Below are 20,510 nucleotides of genomic sequence, written 5' to 3'. Positions count from 1 at the left end.
TTATTAAAAAGCTGATAAATCTTAAGTGAGTTTAATAGTGATTGAGAGCATTAGTCCCACTAAAAGCAATCGACTGTTTTGTGACACACAATTGGCCACTCAGCTGTAGAGCCGGACTTTCCTTTAGAAGCTCAGAGGAAAAAAAAGCATACACAAGCTGTATCCCAGCGTCCGTGTTTCCAGAATATTTGTACTATTTATCATCTTCATATCAAACCTGATGTTTTCAAAAAGGGAACAGCATGGTGGTGTGGCTGTAAGCCTCACAAGCAAGAAGGTTCTGGGTTCGAATCCAGTCTGGTGTCTCCCTGTGTGTGTGTGGGTTCTCTCCGGGTACTTTGGATGCAGTTTAGAGAGCGTAGGGTCAGGTTAGTTGATTATTGTAAGTTGGATGTAGGTGTGAATGTGATTATGAATGGTTGTCTGTCTCTATGTGTTTGCAATAAACTGGTAACCTCTGTAGGGTATATACCCTGTCTCACCCTGGGATAGACTCCAGCGCCAGAATTGGATAAGTGGAAGAAGATGGATGAATGGCTTTTCAAAGCATTTTGTGACTTCCCATAAAAATTCCTTCTTTAAGTACTGCAGTTTCTAGAAGATAAAGCCAAAAAAAACATCATCAACTTCCTACTTTGGTCAGATGCTTGATAATGCAGAGACCATGAACCAGTCTGCCAGTCAGAACGTCTTCAGAGTTCCTGCTCAGTGAGCTGTTACCTGTTCATTTGAAGAACATTGAACAGTGGCAGGACAGCAAAATGGTAAATAGCTGATCAGAAGCTTGATAGGGCCTGGTGTGAACTTGAGGTCTGTGATAATGTCAAATATCAAACACTAGGTGGGGGACAAGCAAAAAGGCAGACTCTGTAGACACACTGACTGGTTGTATTTTGAATGATTTTTTTTTTTACTGTTTTAATAATCAAAGAGAAAATAAAAATTACACAAATTAGTTCAATCAGTACCTTTAAAAACTGATCTCTTTAACATTGAACTCTGCCTCTCAGCAAGAATTTCATAAAACTGGAGAGAGGCAGAAAGGCAGGAAAAGGAAGCACCAATAAACTGGACCTGAGAAAAATAACTAATGCCAACTAGCCTCCCATAATTCTATCACATGGAGTGCAATAATCAGACTACAGCATTTGCCATCAGCTCAACAAGTACTACAACACCATAAATGAAAAATAATGATGGGAATGTAGTAAAAGAACAGATGACATCAAACATCTTTCAGTGTTTGCAGGCTTCAGGGTAAAAAAAAAAGAAGCAAAACATAAGAAAAATTCAACTTAAAAAACCCTTAATTTGTCTTAGAGTAAATTGTTAAATGTTGTCATTTCTATGCTTACCATCCATCTCTACATTGTTTAACTGTGGGATGAAAGGAATTTTACTGTCCCCCTCCCCAGATTCTCCAGGTTCTGGGTGGGGGGCTGTAGTCTTTTATTACAGACACATCCTTGTGCTTTTTGATGTAAGCTTCCTGCTTTTATGACCCTTTGGTCAGCAGGAGGTAACACACACACATTCTTACACACACACACACACGCACACACACATTCTCACATAACACACACACACACACACACACACACACACACACACACACACACACACACACACACACACACACACACACACATTCTTACAGAAGTTCACACATATACATACAATGCCTTGTCTTAGAACCATGTGGGCGTTGCTTTGCTGTGATGTGTTTTGTGTGAACTGTCTCTCAATAAAAGGCAGCGAGAGGAGGCCGTCGTCGGGGTCATTTTCGTGGTGGACACAGACGAGGACTCCCTTGCGCAAATGATCGATCGACTGTCTTGTTTTCTTCATGATGAATAAGTCTCTAGAATTAGCGGGGCTTGTGGAAACACAGACCCAACAATTTGCCTTAGATTGCAGCAAAATAAGTAAATTGCACTCCTGTAAAGGACCCAGTCATAATATTCTTAGTGAACAATTTACCTGCTAACTTAGATATTTCTGCCATATTAGAGTTTAATGAAAAGAGCCCGAAAAGAGTCTGTGCCTCAACATTAAATTCCCACACCAATGACGTCAATGCACCATTAAAGTTGTTACCAGAAGCATCCACTTATCCACTTTTAACAAATTATGAAATACGAACAATAACTGTCATCGAAACCTGAAGAGGATTTCAGTTTGACTTTTGTCATATGCAGCTTTCTAATGCAAAATTGTTGCAAAAATAAACTTTAATCAAAGGCAATTGGAAGAATGCTAATTTGGATGCGACAACTTAAATATTTAAGTCTTAAAAACCCTCATAATGGCCTGTTGTCGCTGTGTAGCTCCTGATATTTAGCATATCAAACTGACGTAGATTTACTCAAACCACTAAGCCATGATACGCTCAGCTCTTTTAGTGCTGGAGATGAACTAGACAGGAAACGGTCGGTGTGTCGAGAACAACCAGCTCATTTACATACTTGGCTTGTAGCAGGTGCCTACTTGAATGGCTCTTTGTGTGTGTGTCAAACACACAGACAACAATTTTCACTGTGTCTCCCTGACAAAATAAACACAGTGACTTTGAAACTCATCTGGTGGAGCATGTGTGCCTGTTAGTCACAGACTGAAACAAAGGAAAAACATAGAAATATAATGTTGTCCCATCTACAGTAGAGTTAGGAATAGAAATCTTGAAATTTGAATCAAGACAATAAAATAGCAATGGTGATGTGCGCAGTTAAATTACCAAACAGATGTAATTGTAATTAGTTATTTAATAAAAAAAATGTGTCATTTGATTACAGGCACTAATCACAACACCGCCGAGGAAGAACCAAACACTGCAGTTCCTCAAATGACCACTTGATGCTTTCAGTAAAATTGAGTAATTTAATAATACATATATTTTTTAAACTTTACATATGAAATAAATGTTTTACAAACTGGTGGAAGAAACAGTTTTAATCTTTGTATCTAATCTAATCAAACTTTATGGGGATATTTGATGTATCACAGCAGCACAAAGCATTCACAAGATACTGCTGCTTGACCTGTTTTACCATGTGCACTTCACATTGCTGTAACTCCTCAGCCATTTTAGCCCAGAGGTAAAAATCTAAATGGTTCGTGAAAGATGAGAATTATTATTATTTTGTAATTTTAATTAGTCAAAATTAGAAAATACACCCAGGCACCCTGTGTAATACTTGGGCGATAAAGGGTTAAGGCTTAGAGTTTTTTCACTTTACCTAATTTGCATCACTGAACTGACTCTCTCGAATGAGTTTATAGTGTTGGTTTGTTTCACAGTAAGATTAATGCAAATATGTGACAAATAAACTGAACTAATGTGTTCTTAACCATTATTTATTCTGTATTAATACCAGTATACATTTTTATGTGATATAACAATGTGATATTGCAGCATGCTTTTACGTTCGCTAGTGTGCACACCAGAAGGGCGACCACGGACACGTATAAGAGCAAGAAAAGCAGGACTTTAAGAAACTGGTTAAAAAGCTCGACCCAAGATAAAACATCCCAGGTGGAAAATATTTTTCTATTTTATCATGTCACGAGATACAGGGTTGAATTACTTAAGCTGTTAAACAGAAGCACAGTTTTCACCCCTTGTTCACAAATAAACTGGCCAAAACTGTCTTTTACTGCTCGAACCATCAAACGGCTGAACATGAGCAATACATAGGTTGCCCAATCGGGAGTGAAAATCTCTGTATATTGTAGGCAACATTTTGTCTTATGTTAATGCATACAAATGTCATATGAAGTGCAATCAAATTTCCCCACTGGGGCAAATAAATGAATAAAAAAATCCATGCTATTCGATCCTTTATTTTAATATATTTGGGGAAAATAACACCGAGCTACTTATGAGCTACATTTGACCCATGGTGTGCCGCTGTGTCACTACTCCTGCTTTATAACAACGCAACTGCGGCTGCTGGCATCTTGTTTCAATAGACTTGCACTTCAAATTAGGAAGCGTGTCATCAGTGACTGTAGCTCATTAGAAAAGAAGGATGGAAAATGCCCTTCGTTCACTTATACTTATAAATGCTGCTGACTGCAAGCTGCAATCATTAATAAAACATTTTTCAGTATTTCCTTTCCTGTATTGCTCAAATATTATATCATTTTGAGGCTATGTTACCCACCCCCACTAACAGACCCTCAAGAAGTTTGTGCTCTAGTTTTGGTGTATGGTATTCTAATATTTTTCAGTCTGTTGCTTAGTGCTAATGAGAAGGCGTCTGCCAGAAAGTCTGTGGATACAGCTTGCCAACCAAGCTTGCTGTCATTAGCCGATAACTTACACAGTTCGCACACAGTATAAAGATAAAATGCCCCTTGTGCGATTAAACACAGCAGGTATGAAAGGGTTGTTGTGTACTGCACATGAGACAAAGTGACTCTTTTATATATAGAGTCAATGAAACATGAAAGCAATTTTCATAACTCAAAGAAATATAAAATTGTTTAGCAAATCTCCAAACACAGAAAATACTCTTTATGTTTGCAGATTAGATGTGACAGATAGTTTAAGCCTAAAGGCTGCAAAATTAAGATTTATGTAAAATGACTTAAGTTATAAACATGAAAACAGCATCTGAGCCCAGGATGAACAAAGCAATAGAAAAGGGTGTCAAACATAAGGCTCAAGGGCCAGAATTCGCTTGGCAAAGACTCCAAGCTGGCCCACTGGACGCCTTTGGAAAATGTGAAGAACAGCCTCTGCATTAAGCCAACAGAACCTTTTCTTTAAATTTACACATGTATTTCTAACAGCTTTAGCCAAAAGAGTCATGCTGACAGAATTATTCAGTTACTGCAGCAGCATTTCTTTATCATGAAGAAAAAAAGATGCACTGCTGAAATTGCTCTTTCTTTTTCTTATGTAAAAATAACTCAGGGATTAAATGTGTAGTTAAGCCTAATTACACTGATAGTAAGAGGAGTTTTACTGGTCTGGCCCACAATGTAAAATAATTTGGACATTCGTGCATTAGAGGATAAATGAGACTCACCTGGTCCTCAAAGGACAGGGCCTGTCCGACGTCCCGAGGGAACCCATCTATGACGATACCGTTAGCATCCGGGATCTTCATAATCTTCTGCTTTATCTCAGTTATTGTCGTCTCCTGCAAATCATCAAAAGCAACATGATTCATAATTTTCATCACTTGGTGCAGGGAGCTCATTAGATTTTTAATCAATAAACTGAGTAATTAGCCACTGTCTTGGTGTCCAAAAGCATATTTAACTACACTCACATCTGAGATGCCAAATAGTGGGGGCCGTTTTCTCAGTGAAGAGAAAGACATTGCAATTACAGAGTTATACAATTTACGGTTGTGATTATAATTCAGAGATAAAAAGATTAATTTTATCAATGGCTTTTGCAGTTTCTTGTGTAGCACTGTAAATCTGACAAATAATGAAGGGTATCTGATTTGGAGCCATAAATACGGTGAATGAAAAATCCACTATATCATTCATCTGTTCATCCAGCTGTTGTTTAATATTTCTGAATGCAGCTGAATGACTCTGTTGAGAGGTCCTGAGGTCAGAGCGTGCCAGCATCTTTTAGCATCACTTGCTTCCTCTTGGCTGGAGGAGGTCAACATGTTTGAACGTATTTCTCCAGGCAGAATGCACCACATGATACGACAGAGATACATGAGCAATGCTCAGAACTAAAAATAACATGAACAACACAGACATTTAATTTCTCTCTGACTGCAGAGTGTGAGCGGCAGCCTGACAGACTACGCAGAGATAAACCTAATCTAGATTCCATAAACCAGATTAATGTATGCTTGTAAGACTAACTCAGAGAATCTGATCTAAGAAAAGCCCTCTGAGCCGCTGCACGTCTCGCAGCAGAGCTCTCACAGGAACGCGAAGCATCAAACAACTCACCTGCAGCTGCACAGACTCCGTATGCAAAATTACTTCTGTTCAGCCATTTGTTATTTGCAATATACACGGCAGACTCTGAGTAGCTTTCTAAATAGTGCAGAATAGACTGAGATTTCAAATAAATGTTTCTCATTCCGTGCTCACTAACAGATCTGGTGTTGCATGATTAGAATTTCCACATCCATCAAATGTCACGCATTTTATTATAGTGTTTCCAACATGTCAATTACATGGTAAGAGACACCTCGTTTGTCTATTTTTGGTGGAACTAGTGCATGCATTCATCACAGTGCACCGTGTAGCTAATGGAGAGTGATTTCTAACTAGTTTAAAGTGGACCTATTATTCTCATTTCCAGCCCCATATTTTCATTCTTGGATGTGACTGGAGTAGCTGTGCATGTTTCACAGTTCAAATTAATCATCATTAATCTTGTACTGGCTTTTGGTGCAGTCCCTTGGTGCAGCCACTTTGTGAAACAAACCATTTTAGCTCGTCTAACTTTAGGAGATTCTTTTACCACAATGCACTGCAGCACAGAAATAGCTCCTGAAACATTAAAGCTGGAAGAACATTATTGGGGAACAGGATAAAAGAAAAACAATTATAAAGTCCTCTATACAGATGGATGTCCATTGCATCTGTTGATGTACAACAGCAAAGTGAATTGATCATTATTACTGTGCATTTAAGGAATGATCTACTATAACCAATATTACAGATAATTCCTTCTTTGAAGAAAGAACTAAAGTAAACTAAAATACCCCTGAATTCTACTCAGTCTCTCTTAAAATGGTGACAATATTTTATAGTCCAATGACATATGGCTCCAAGACAGTGAAGCCATACGGTGGTTCTTTCAGCAGTTTGGTAGAGAAATACTTTTAATGAACAACCTGTGATTTTGTGAACTCACCTGAATCTACCATTTTATACCAAAACACGAGCACTCAGAGAGCGCAACTCCCCCAGACGGCAAGGCCTACACTAAAACTTTCATATTTTATGATGTTTTTATTGCAACATGCTGATGTCAGCATGCTGATGTCAGCATGTTGTTGCATCATTGTGACATCATTGGGTGTGGTATTGAAAAAATAAAAATTGCGTTGTACAGCCCTCTCCATGCCTATATTATTTATTGAATTTTTCTCTAGGTCAACTTTGACCTTGGTCATTAACAGTGGAGGTCAAGATTCTTGGCCACACCAAGGTCGAGGCTGGTTCTTAGAGGTGATCATGCATTTGCGGTCGTGGCGCCTAAAATGTTTAATGATTTGCCTCTCCACATTAGACAGGCTCCTACCCTCAAGCTTTTTAAATCCATCCATCCATCCATTCGCTTCCGCTTATCCTTTGACAGCTGGAGCCTATCCCAGCTGTCAAAGGGCGAGAGGCAGGGTACACCCTGGTACACCCTGCCTCTCTGTCCCTGTGTGTCTTAAAACACATTTCTACTCACTGGCTTTTAATACTGCATGAGAGCTATTTAGTTATTTATTTGTTATTAGCTATTTGGCATTGATGTTAATTGATATTGCTATTTTATTGTGTGTTATTTTATTGTGTAATTTGTATGTTTGTACAGCACTTTGGTCAACGCCACTGTTGTAATTAAAAGTGTTATATAAAAAAAATAGAAATAAATAGAAATAGAAGTCTGTGTGTAATATAAAGTTTTTACTGTGTCTCACATTGGTTTGACCTTGACCTGATTTTCACCAAAATGAAATCAGCTCGACCTATTTCTGTTATCTACCATCACACAAAATTTGAAAATGATATCACGAAAACCAGATGCTAGACTGCTAAGAAGCAAAGAGCTACGCAGACAAACAAACTAATTACATACTCTTTACCTTTGGGGGAGAATTAGCTATAAATGGTACATGCAGGAATCTTAATGTGGGTAAACCCAATCATTTCTGATTTCTGGACATCAAATACTGCCACTCTTTGGAAGCAGTAATACTTAACATGCAATAAAATCTGTATTTATAAGTTGGAAGAGTGACAACGGTGTTAGGAACAAGTTTCTCAGCCAAAAGGTCGTGCTATGTGCTCCATGTGTGCACTGAAAACTACTTTGTTTGGTTTTGCAAAAGGCTGTAATCTGATTTAAAATATAACCTTTAACCCTGCATGCTGAAAGATGACATTTAACAGAACAAATGTCCAGTGGGAAAAGCTGGAAGTTTTCATTTACTGTTGGCCATCAAAGCAATAATGCCAAAGGACATGTTGTGTCTGTGAGGCACAGATAGTATTTAGATCTCTGCTCAGTAAATCGACTAATAAAAGTCACTCGGAACTCGTACTCCTAGTAGACAAGTTATTTCTGATTTATTGAGATTAAAATGCCAGAAATCAGAATTAATAAGTAAGTGCAAAAAGCAGAAGATCATTGACAGTTTTCATATTTACTTAACTTTTTTCAGACTGAGTGTTGACTGAACAATATTTGAGTGCTGCTTCAACTGAGACCAATGAAATTTGCAATGGAGAGTAAAAAAAAAAAAGCCACAAATATTAAAGGACAGAGGTGAAAGCTGGAAATGATGAATACCCATGGAGTCATTTGACCTGGAAACAAATAACAACTGAACCTTTATAATAGTTTAGATTTTTAAGAAAAGATAGATGAGAGAGGTTAACATACAATCAATATGGCCATGAGTGACAGGGTAATTTTGGACTTTTAATGATTTCTTTGCACTGTTCTTTTTCTCACTTGGAACGATAATACAGCCTCAATATACATCCTCCTGAGATCCAGCCTATTCATTTATGTCCTATTCATGGTGCTTCCCCGTGGACAGTGATGCTGGTATCAAAGGCAGTTTTCAGTTCATGGAAAGCTTGAGACTTGGATGGTTCCTGAGCTGTTCCCAAAAAGTGTTTGCTTTCACCTGAAGGGGTCAGTTTGGGTCATCTTCCAGATCTTGGCAAAGTGGTGACACATCTGAATAACTTGTACTTATGTACAATTGTTTGATGACCCGTTTAGAAATTGCTCCAAGAGATTTTGTAAATCTATAGTTCTCTTTGATCTTCAGCTCCTTGGACTTTCCCATTGTTCTGGGTATTGGTTAATCCAAAAAGTGCTGTCAAACTAATTATTATAATGAGTGTATGTAACCTTCTGACCACAGGCGCAGAAATATACTTTATGTATCCCAAAGGTTTGTCTGTGGTAAACATGGTTAATGTGAGTGTAAGTCTTCCAGCTTTATGTTTAACTCTCAGTCATGACAGCGGTATTCATCTTCTCATCTGTTGCTTTTCATGAAAGCAAATCCATGCACTCCCATGCCATATGACTTCTTCCATTTCTAAGGCTTTATACTCAACTCTCAAAGTAAACTCCATGACGTCTTGAATCTAAGACTCACTGATAAATGATCAAAATGACTCCAAACTCTTCTTTAAGCAATATTATAATTTATAATTAATAAATCTTTTGAATTCATGTGGAATAAAATGGGAGAAAAAATGCACATGACCTCAGACACCGCTAAAGACCAGCTGTGAATCAGTAAGAAGTCCTTGAGTATGCACAAAAACAGTACTGTCATCTGGGCTCTTGTTTAAAGCTTCTGAATAACAGCCTTCTTACACACTCAGGAGCGTTTTTGCCTCCTTCATTATATGCAGAATCATTAAGAAACCAAATTCTAATCTGCTTTGCTAAACTAATTATGGTGGGAAATTAAATACCTAACAGCCGCAAGTCACTTTATCATATCTAATGTGTCTGCAGTTTGGCCCACGTTGCTGTTTATCTCATCGGTTGCTGGACTGACATGTAGTGAATGGCGACACGGCGAAGCGATGTCTTACCAGACGTGCGAGTAAGGGATGATAAATGATGAACTAGGCGATTCCTGAAGGTGATTCATGACGCAACAGAACCTGAGAAGTACGTCATTAAGCAGGTGGGGGCTCGCGTCTGTGTTACAATTGTTCAGTGTGCTATATAACCAGTACATTACAGTTTATAGATCATTCGTCTGGGTGTTTTCATTGTGTACATCCGAAAAGTGGGAGTTTCATCATTTTATACAAAAGATGAACTCTTAATAGCTGCTTTTATATCGTTACAGAAAATATATTCATGTTTAACCAAAGCTTAATACACAGAAGCATTAGTGACATACTTATTTTTCCCAGAGGTTAATACAGGAAAACACGTGGCACAAACTCTGGTATCACTCCTCTAGCCTAAAAACCACAAGAGAGCGCGTGCATTTCCTGGTAAGACCTCCAACATCTGAAAAAGTACTTTATCAAAGTGTGCTTCTGCATTTTGTGTTAAACAGTGAAACCCAAGCAGAGTATTTCCACACAAGTACCACAATGTTTGTGCATCCTTGTTTTATTTGTTCTCTGTCTGTTCTATATATATAAATAGTTTTGCCACTAATCGGACCCTGATCCCATGTCATGTCTTCACAAGACAAGTTGCTTATATCACTAAAGGTAATTGATTTATGAGGAAACAAATGTAGCTTGTTTAGACTAAGCCCTGTGCTCACCTACTCTCTGCTGACTCGGCTTTTTGGGATTATGGTCAGGTTTTTGGGCTTCCACTAGATCCAAAGGATAACCAAGGTAAACTTTCACACTGATCAATGAGTACAACTGTAGAAAACTAAACTAAAAATGTTGATAAAAGTGAAATCTTTGGCACAAAGCTTTACCTTCACCTGCAGATTCTGCAGATACACAAACAGGGGTAGAGAACGCGATCACTGGGACATTACCCAATAACTGTGAACTACAGGTTAAAGCCAAGAAATTGTCACTTCACCGTCTTGTTTATCTGGAGTCAAAAGTGCTCATATTTGGACAAGAAGGTGAAGCTGGTGAATGACACTTGAAAATTTAATGGATAAACATGCCTCACTTTAACACCTAAAGTCTACTTAATGATGTAATTGCTTCAAAAAGGCTCCTTTTCAACAGCTTTATGGTTAACAAAAAGGAGTGAATTTAGCTAAAGGCAACATAATGACTCATTGGAAAATAAATATTAGTATGTATGGTACTACATTGTATATTTTTTATTCAAAATTCTCTACGGACATGCTGTGTGTAGATAACTTAGAATATTATCTGAGATTTCAGTTTCAGATAAAGAAGTGGCATTTCAAATCTGCGTACTGGCAGGAAATTAAACCTGAAGGACGAACACTCTTTGTTCTTTGTGGTTTTAGGTTTGCACATCTTCTTTGCATCACTGGGAGGATTTATTCTTCACAGCATATCTGCAGTGAAATGCTATCAACTCAAAGACCGTTCTAAAGCTTTTTCAGGATATTTAATAATAGCCCTGGACTCTCTTTAGGGAATTTTATTTACTAAGGTGTGATCCCATGTAAAACTTTACCCTGCTGTCTCTGCTGTTGATGACCAGTCTAATACTGATTGGTTAACTGAATCTTATTATTACGGAGTCTTTTTGGTCTTTAACTGTGACAATTCACAGAGAATAAGATGAAGAAGTCTCTTTATACAAATATGTAATGACACTTGTTGTCATGAGATACAGAATATAAAATGTATTTGGTGGTTGATGCAGCAGCAAAATGATGTGGCTTCTGACTCCTTTTGGAGTTAGAAGCCACATCATTTTTGTGCTTTTGAAATTATTTATTTACAATTTTGTGTTGCAGTAAAAAAAAAATACACTGAATATCTGATGAAAACCCTGTTTCTGCTGATTCTTATAGTCCCTCCACTTTCTACTCTACACTCCAGGGTGCTCCTCCTGCAGTAGTCTCTAGGCAGGGAGGGCCATTAGTGGGATTTGGGTACACCTGTGAAAGCCTCAGAACTGAGTTTAAATAGGTCTGGCCTCTCTTTCTCCCTCCATCCTAGAAACCATCTGTTTTACTGACAACACCAATACTGCAAATGGCTTTTTCACACATCTGCACGTCTGTGACATCACTAACACTTCTCACTCCACCCTCCTCATGTTCATCATCATTTGCTCTTATCTTTTCTACATAAACTTCTAATTATTATCACAACCTTGTCTTGTCAATGTGAATGAGACAGCTTCTGACCCATTAGTACCTTTCACCCTTTGATATATTTAGACACATAACTCAGACTGATTATCTGTATGGCGCAGTTACTGCTTTTTCCAATCAGCCTGTCAGCTGGAATAGGTTCAAGCTCCGGTGGGACTCTAAGGGAATTTTCACTCCTACAGTTTATTTACCGCGTTCAAAATCAGTTGATCGGTTTTGGCTAACAGACGGTGTTTAGCTCAAACTTGAAGCTCACACGTGGTAGTTGAGCCGGATGTGGGTCGGATGACATTCTCACCATAAACAAACCAGTTTCTTCAAAGAAGTCTCGCTGTGGTTGAACTCGAGTGTAAATACCATGATCACATCTGCACAAACGGGGGAACTGAACCAGAGTTTGATTTAATCTGACAAAACGCAGCAGGTGTGCACCCTTATGCACCCTAAGCTGCATTAGTGGCTAAGAATAAGGATGTGTGGGTGGATGGAAGTTGACTGTTTCAGATCATATTGGATATGTTTGAATATTATGGCTGTTATAACAAACAGCCATAATATTCAAACGGTAACAGTTAGATGACCCATATGTGGTTAAAACACCTGTCTATTTATCATTTTGCAATGGTTTACTCTCTCCACTCTTCTTAGATCCATTTCCAAACCTTAACAACCACAACCCCTCAAAGCATAACCAATTCTTTGAACTGTCCCCTCAAAAGAGGTATTTTCAAGTTCAATCTGCAACAGCTCCACAACTGCAAAGCCAAAAATGGACAACCTTGGGCTCGATGATTAAGAGATACTTGAGAGAATTTTGAAATACAATAAATCTCTGTGTCCAAATCACTAGACCAGAGTAAGATTTGAAAAACGCCTACTAATCAAAACTACAGAGCATAAAAAACAGCCTTACAACAATGAGCCTCTGATGTTATTGAGCCAGTTTGTAAAATGTTCAGATGGAAATCTGATGCAACAGAAATGAACCACAACAAATGTTACATCTACTTTAATCCCAAATGAATGTGCCAAACAGGGCGGGGTGCCTTTCAATAACAGATACAACCTTGTTGTAGCACAGGGACAGAAAGGGTTCATGTTAAACACGTGTTGCACTGTATAGTGATTAAAAAAGTGGACCTCCAACAGCCAAAGGATGGTCTCTATAGATTTTCCTCCCAGGCACAATAATTATCCTGCAAAGATGGATGCTCCTAAGACGGACAGAAAAGCCTCTTTCCAACACGCTTGTGATATGGATGCTGCTAATTAGTCCCTTGTTACACGCATGCTGTGATAATGACCTGAGAGTGATTGGACAGGCTTGGCATTCATCCCTCTTCTCATATTCTTTCTGTGTCACCCCCTCCCTTCACCCGCTCTCCTTCTCTGTGTCTCTGCTACCTGTGGTGCCAGCTCTCCGTTGGTGATGATTTTAGCGATCAGGCTCCACTTTCTGTTGCTTGTGGCGTTGTGGATCATCTTCTTTCTCAGCAGCTCGCCCACAGACATGTACTGGAAGCCGTAGCGCTCGGCAATCTTCAGGCTCTGCGTTCCTTTGCCACTGCCAGGGCCACCTAGGCACAAAGGGAGAGCTGTTGATGTTTTGGGAAAATTTTTGTTGTGTGTGCATGTGTGCGCGCGAGAAGGTGTGAAACATTATGCGTGTGGGCGTGCTAGCGTAGGCGCGTGTGTGTATGAGTGAGAGATACTCAGGGTTTGTGAGACTGTGTGTGTGCAGGAGTCTGCTTGTGTTTGCACGTAAGTGGGAGGGTGTTTGGGATTGAGCTATGTGTCTCTCCATGACTGTGTGTTATGGTATATGTGTGTGCAGGGGGAGAAGGGAGTGTGTGTGTGTCTGAAACAGGTATGTGTGAACCTCCTACATTTGATAACAAATAATCATTTTCACTGTTTTAACAGGATACGGACGTGCAGAGGAGGGATATGCTGTCTTAGAGCAACACGGATTTACACATAAAATAATCCCAGTTCAGTAAAACACACATTTTGAGTTAAAATGACCATAATGAAATCTAATCATTATCATTCATGTGTTTAATTGCCGCAAGACAAACATTATACACAATTTGTTAGGTTTCAGCCCATTAAAAGATTTCACTTGGATTTTACAGGCCTGACAACCTGAGTGCTGTTTGAGTGTTATCACAGAAATGGTGCATGCCCCAAAGTCTGAAAGCCATTCCAGAGTGAAGAAAGGTGAAGCCACTTTAAGAAATGATTTTAAAAAGATGAAGAGTGTGCAACCAAGTGAAGAAAATAAGTGAAAATTGGTGGTTAGATTTAAATTCTGAAAACGAGTTTCAGTGAAACAGCAAATCTCTTCTTCAACACTGACATCAGAGGCAGGCAGTATCTGGGTTCATCTTATAATTAGTTATCATAATTAGAATATTCTTGGGTGGTGTAGGGTTTATATCACAATGGACTACAGCAATCAAGGCCTCGGGATGCTTTAAACAAAAGGCTCCTGAGATTCAGCTAAGATGGAAGCTGTGCCCAAAATATCCATGTGTACAGTATGTGTGCAATAAGCACAAAATCACAAATATATTTAGAGAAGAAGGTTGTCCTCAATCCTATGACTATTTTGTCTCATCATGTAAAGGTCTGATGCAAAAGGCGTCTGAAAAGTGAAGCAGATGAAATGGTATGCATAGAAAGCTACCTAACTTGTGACTGACGACCCTCTTCTGCATGCAGTGTCTTTGCATTCTCAGTCAGCTCCAGGGGTTGAAGTAGGATTCCTGTCCCACTGCTATTCTTGATGCACGCTAACATCGGCCATGAACACCACAGTCTACCTTGCATCGCTCGAACATAGTGGGTAAACTTTGCCACAGTATTGCATACTAACCTGCTCTATATTATACAAAACTGTATAGTTTTTTTTTTTCAAATAATTTCAAAACAGCACATCAGGCATACAGAAGATCCAAATCTGATTTTATTTTAAGAATAGAACATCACCTGAGCTTTAAATTTCCAGTTTCTCAAGTCCTTATCAATGAAAATAATCTCATCAAATAATCTCTCTTCTGTCCTCTCGTTCTTACATCCTTCTCCATCTCTCAGAGTGAATTTATCCCACACCATCTTTCTTTCTCCCTGGGAAATATAGCCTCTGTACCTTTAACTTGCAGACAAAATACATGCGAAACTGCACAGAAGCAGTTTATTTTGGGAGATATTTGTTGAGCTGCCTGAAACATTTGAAATTCCTTGCCAGTTGTAAAGGATCCCAGTGTAGCAAATGTATGCCTCATCTTACATTGGATTATTCTGTTATCTTTGACCCAGTCTTTCCCACAGTCCTCTTAATGACACGCATCTGTCAATCTGTCTCTCTCGTGAACCTGACAGACAAAACATTTTCCCATGATCCTCTACAGAGATGACAGCTGATGTCACCCTGTTTATTTCCCCTTTAAAATAGGCCACAGTGTGCTCACGGAGAAGAGATCGGAACCAGCTTTGTGTAGCAAGTACAAAAAAACTATCGTCCACTCTACAGGGTGTGAAAATCCCAGAGCGAAACATACTACGGCGGAGGATCGTTAAAAGGTTCTTAACAGAGACTGGAGTGCTTTTTGTGCTTAATTAAAAAGCTCTAATAAACTATGTTAAAAAAAGAGTTCATAAATAACATTTTTTCAGTCTAGCCGAAACAGTCATTACTCTCACTGTGCAGCTGCCACACTTAATTTATAAGATTAATGAATGCATTTGACAGGTTAATGGAGGCACGTCAGGAAAATCAGATTAGGAGAGCGTGAGTGTCTAACATAGTGAGTGACATGACATAAGATCTACCCTGCTGACACTAGTGTAGAGAGGTGGAGTCATATTTAAATACCAGGAAAAACTCTGGTAATTGTTTAAGCCCGATTCATAGTTTCCTGTCCAGGCCATTATTTTCTAGATCAGCAGGGCAAATAAAAGCCTCCACTCTGTAATTTTGCTGATCTTTTAGTACAAATGGATGCAGCTCTAGTCCCAGCAATGTTATCCTCTGTTAACACACAAACAGAAAGCATCTTAATTGCTGTTTATTATCTAGTGGAAAGCATGATTCACCAAAGAATCTGGATGAGTGCTTGAAATCCAATACATCAGATTAGGAAAATAATATAAAATAGCCTGACCCTGATTTTGCCTCAAAGTTTCCTCATTCTTTTGTGAGTGGATGCTATTTATAGTTACAGTAACTGCGCTTTGCTTGTTTTGGGTATTTTTTTTTTGTCTGTTGTAATGGTTCTTTACCGATGACGAGGATGACTTTAGGTCGTGGTCTGGATGGATCGAACACCTCGTACTCCTCTATGAGCTCCGCCGTCTCCGACAGGTCAGAGTCGCTCTCGATGGAGAACTGGCTGATGGGAGGGAGGCGGTCATACCGTCTGTAGGGGAAATTGGGGCTGTCTGGCAACACTGTGACACACAGACAAACACATACACACATAGAAAGTGTTAAATAAGCAAAACAGGCCGGCTTTTATCTGTGTGTTGATGAACTTCTCAAACCATTCGTGTCTGCTGATTTACTCGGCTAAACAATGCTACAAGTCTGCACTGTCTTTTTATATGTGCAGTTGTGACTTTATTTCAGACTCTCATTTCAGAAGAAAACCCCCAAATAAATCATGTCTGTTTCAACAAACAGTAAATTAGAGATGAAGCAGTTAGAGTGATGAATTTAAACACAGCTGCTACATTCGGTTTGGTAATTGTCCTGCTGTCTCTGGTGATGAAAGCATCAATTATACAGCTTCGACAACAATAACACAGTTAGCAAAGACAGAAATAACAAGTGCAAGTTTCTCCAACAGAAGCAGGAGCTGTTATAGTTTTCATGTGACTGTAACTGGATTGACCATACAGTTAGTAGCAAGGACAACACATGACAATGCATGCACTCGTTGCATCAGAAGAGACCAGAGGATGTTTTATGTAAACAGTTCCGCTTGTTAAAATTAAAACAGTTTCATTTAACTTAACATGCCACAACTTAAAACTTTCAACATATCAGTAAGGTAATCATGCCAAGATAAGAATAAATGAGTGTGGGCTTCCCTTGCAGCTATATTTATTTTTTCATTTTTGGAGGCTGTCAAATTTGAGCTTCAAAAATCAGCCAAAGGCAACAGAAATAAACAACCCTGATTTAGCCTACAGTTCCCAGGAGATAAACACTGCAGCAGGCAAAGTTTCCAGGTTCTTTTGCCACAATATTACAAGAAGAGGAAGTCAAATATAAAAAAATAAAATGTCGTCACAAAATGTTTTTGAACTAATGAACTGTAGATCTATACATCTGTGTTATCTGCATGGCATGGGTGAAATTTGTTTTGGTTTTCATGGGTCCCTGCTGTGTACATTCCTGCTGCGCTTCAAAGAAAAGGTGAATGGCTGAACTGGAAGAACTCATTAGCTTACGACAGCTGTAACTGAACTCCACTTTGCTTTGCAAATTCAAACAGAGTTTTGCATATATGGGACTTCCTGCTGGGAATCAATAACTGATGAATGGAGAGACTTTTTTTCATATTCCTGCTCAGACTAATATTTAGCTACGTGTATTCCACAGGACAGTGTGTTGGTAGCACTGTTTTGATCTATGCGCGCTGTCTTTGAACAGGAAGCAGGAAGGTTTCCTTCCAAAAATTTTAGTCAGTTTTGTAGATGTGGTTTGGATGTATATGATCTTATCTATGTGTCTAAAATCTATGTGAAGTACGGCTATAGTTTGCACTAAAGTGCCGGAATAAAAAGCATCTTCTCTCATTGCGCTCTGAAAGTTTTTTCCTATCTCTCGTTCCAAGACAGTGGTAACAGTTTTAACAGTGTATATGTACAGTGAAGCTTCTGGGCTCAGCACAAACATCAAAACGCCTTTCTCATCAAGCAGGGACCCAGATTGGTGTGAAATAAAGATGTGCACTGCTGTCGGCTTTCTTAGAAAGAAGGCAGGAGCCAAAAAGTAGAAATGCTGGCATCTTTTATTGTGCCAAGAAACTTTGCCAAAAATAGAATGGGATGAAACGCAGCGCCAATTAATCTGCCAAAGACTTTTAGTCAACTAAAGACATAAAATAGAGCATTCCCAGAGCCTGATCACACAGTGGTTACAAACCTGTAGGTTAAATTTTCACCCAACGAAAGCAAGAGAAAAATGTATTTAAGTAAATCAAACGGCTGCATTTAAACAAATCAGCCAAGCAACTAATTGCTTAAGCTCTAATCTGTTTCATTGCCTCCTCACCATTTCTGAAGAGGGACCTGCGTGACTGGCCTCCATTGAGAGGAGGAAGTGACTTCTTCTCCTGGCCCACAAAAGTATCCCACCGCACCTTTTCTGGTCCTCCGAGCTCTCTGGCTTTCTTCAGACAGCCTTCCAAGTATTCAATGGGGTCATCGGGCCGGTAGTACATCAGACCTGTGAGCAGGCTCTGGAGGAAACAGTGGAGGAAGATATTATGATGTATAGTTTCATACAATATTTAGAGAAGGGATGTTCACTGTGGCAGTGCTGCAGCTTTGTTACGATGTGCTGCTGTGGAACAGCGTGGCAGTGCTCGAACACACCACCTTAATGAGGGGAAGTTTCGAACTGCAGAGCATGGTTGCCTTAGCCCGGCTCCACCAGAGCAATAAAAATCTCATTTTGCCAGAAGTCCATGAAATTGGCCTCAGCCTGACAAATACACACATACCCCTGATGACCTTGGTGTTATTGTCGAGCAGCACTGACTGTGATGAATATGAAAGCGAACTCGACAGCCAAAACACAAGCGTATGTTTGTGTGACATTTGTCCTCTCGATCCTGTTTTCAAAACAATACCTTCCTCTGGGATTTCATCTCCACCCTCACTAACATCTCCCACCAGCAGCACGTTGTGAAGTTTCCTGAAAACAATTTGATGTGCTCATTTTCTGATAATGAATACACTGTTACGGGGCAGCAGTGTAAGGAATGAAAGGCAAAGGCAGTTATGATGATGATGACGATGATGTGCCACTTCAGTGCTCAATGTAATTTGAACTGACTGTAAATAAACAGGCACTGATTGCTTGCATACATTAGCTTGACTGCAGCAGGGGAATGAGTGTAATTAAGAGGATGAGCCAATTTAGCATCCCCTCAGGAGAAAGAATATATTTCATTATCATATTCCTGTGAGCTCTGATATGTGTCTCTGCTTAGGAATTAATCAACTTAATCGGACTTTGTATCTCTTTCACCAGCTATGACCATCTGTAACTTTCGTATTTACGTAATATCCCAGCAGACTTCAATAGCAGTTATATATATACGAGGGAGTTTGTAAAATTATGATTTCCCCTCTTATTTTAAGCTACTGTTTAATCCTGAAATACGCTTTCAGCTCACGTGATCCGCACCTCTATACCGTCAGATAACGTAAAGGAAGAATCTTTACCGTGACTCTGTCATGCATCTTGCAATGCATGGAACATGAATTAGTGTACTCTCCCTGAGCGCGAAACATACCCAGTTTGTCTCTTCAAAGCGTGCACCAGCTCTCACCTCAAATAGTTGCGGTATTTCCCGCCGCGCGAGATACTCCTTGGCATCGTTGGTATTCATCTCTAGACGGAAATCCTCTGAAATGACAACTTCTCCAAAGCGTTTGATTTTCTTTTCCTTTCTTCAGACGACTCGGTGCAGTAATCTTTGGTTAATAACTGAGCTCCGGACAGACTCTCGCTCAGCTCATTTTTGCCTCCTGTTTGTACTTTACAACTGAATTCCTGCAGGCAATTCCACCGCGCCACCCTCCTCGCTCGCTGATGCAGATGCGTGGCTTGTCCGTCTTCCCTTCTACAGCGGACTGCTTCCAGCACGCACCGACTGTTTGTGTGTATGCGTGTATGTGCCTTGACGTTGGGTTGGCACAGAGGTTGCGCGCCGTGTGCCAAAAAGCGCACGCACCGCCTCTGCTCTACATTTTCAATCGTTCCTCCTCAGTCTTGAAAGTTGGTGTTGATTCATGATTAATTCGATCGTGGGTTATAAAATGATGGTATAAAGCGGATCAAATATGGTAGCTGAAATATTCTACTTTTATTTTAAACTTTTGAAAAAAAAATAGCTTATCAGATATGAGTCCATAAGAATATGAATTTTGAATATGTTTATTTTAAGTAACCATATTTTGTTACTAAAATAATTATGTTTCAATTCAGTGTTTGTAATGGAGTAGTTTTACTTTGGTAGCATTTTATTAAGCATTAGTAAGGTATAAGCAAGTGTTTAATGTTACTGTTAATGTTTACTGTTTACACCATCTACAGCTATAACTGCTACTACATCAGTGCTAGTAATAATCATAACCATAATCCTAGTCATAATAATATATATTTATAAATGGCAAACTAAGGAGGAGTAATGCTATATAAAAGATGAATTTACCACTTGCTAATGCCTTACTAATACCTTAACAATCCTTAATAGTGTGACATTATTATATTATTATATATATTATTATTACTTCTTCTGAAAT

General features: G+C 39.1%; 1 protein-coding gene across 1 annotated transcript in view; it reads right to left on the bottom strand.

The window, feature by feature from the left end:
* Positions 1-19,823, bottom strand: part of ak5 (adenylate kinase 5) — a 111,520-nt gene extending 91,697 nt beyond the window's left edge. Inside the window, exons 1-5 of the mRNA XM_085379049.1 lie at positions 19,535-19,823; positions 18,250-18,436; positions 16,251-16,418; positions 13,371-13,543; positions 5,034-5,147 (exon numbers count right to left, since the gene is read on the bottom strand). Coding sequence (XP_085235175.1) covers positions 5,034-5,147; positions 13,371-13,543; positions 16,251-16,418; positions 18,250-18,436; positions 19,535-19,594 — 702 coding nt within the window. The 5' untranslated portion in view covers positions 19,595-19,823. The remainder of the gene's footprint in view (positions 1-5,033; positions 5,148-13,370; positions 13,544-16,250; positions 16,419-18,249; positions 18,437-19,534) is intronic.
* Positions 19,824-20,510: the final 687 nt, after the last annotated feature.

Source organism: Diplotaxodon limnothrissa, linkage group LG18 (genome assembly GCF_057381915.1).
Source record: "Diplotaxodon limnothrissa isolate DT_005_m linkage group LG18, D_limnothrissa_male_GT1.1, whole genome shotgun sequence".
NCBI lineage: Eukaryota > Metazoa > Chordata > Actinopteri > Cichliformes > Cichlidae > Diplotaxodon > Diplotaxodon limnothrissa.
Note: the sequence above shows the minus strand (reverse complement) of the source record. Positions and strands in the feature narration are given on the sequence as shown.